This window comes from Apaloderma vittatum, unplaced genomic scaffold, assembly GCF_000703405.1.
Source record: "Apaloderma vittatum isolate BGI_N311 unplaced genomic scaffold, ASM70340v1 C12287164, whole genome shotgun sequence".
Lineage (NCBI taxonomy): Eukaryota > Metazoa > Chordata > Aves > Trogoniformes > Trogonidae > Apaloderma > Apaloderma vittatum.
In genome coordinates, this window is record NW_009747277.1 from 4564 (window position 1) to 5292 (window position 729).

The 729-nt window shown below is 45.4% G+C and overlaps 1 protein-coding gene across 1 annotated transcript; it reads right to left on the minus strand.

The window, feature by feature from the left end:
• Positions 1-430: 430 nt before the first annotated feature.
• Positions 431-518, minus strand: SS18L2 (synovial sarcoma translocation gene on chromosome 18-like 2; the record flags this gene model as incomplete). The annotated part of the gene is made up of 1 exon (XM_009877522.1): positions 431-518. A coding segment is annotated over one exon (88 nt), but the record flags the coding sequence as incomplete, so codon positions are not given.
• Positions 519-729: the final 211 nt, after the last annotated feature.

Here is a 729-nt window from a genome sequence, read left to right on the forward strand (position 1 = left end):
TGCTGCTTACATATATACGGCAACGTGTGACTGATTTTGTCCTGATGGAGGTAGGAGTTCCCTAGCCCAGTGCTTACCCTGTTATTATACAACCTCAGTCATGAAACAGTCTGTTTCAATGAGACTGCAAAAGTCGTCCAAAGGCATTGCTGTCCTGACAACCAGGCTATTTTCGTAAGTGTTCTACATGGAGATTTTCAGAAGGAAAAGGAGTGTGGTAATTACCACCCTCAAGTTCTGTTTACAGCGATGGGGAAAAAGCTAGCCTCGCGTTACATCAAAAACTACATTTGTGTTTTTAACATAGAAGTATGGATGACTTTTTACCTGCCTTTCAATACCGCGCCTTCTCAGCTCTTACAGCGGGACTCTAAACTAAGTGCTTCTACGGATTCTTAAAGCATCGCTGCTCGTGTCCAGGTACCTGCAGTCAGTCTGCAGTCTTCTGCGTGCTGGGGGGCATCGCATCAGCAATTGTAGCTAAATAAATGAGGTTTCTATGCAGGATATGCTGGTACCTACGAAAGGAAGAAACACAGTATCTGGGAAATGTGTTCTTTTCTAGCAAACTACCCACACTTTATTAGTCACTTTTCAAGCTGATCAACACTTGCTGTTTTGGGAAAGAACCAGCAAAACACAGAAATACTACTAAATCGAGCCAAAGCAGCAACTCCACGGCTTGTCCTTGCTCGAGCGCCCGGCGTGCCGCCCTCGAACCAGGTGCGT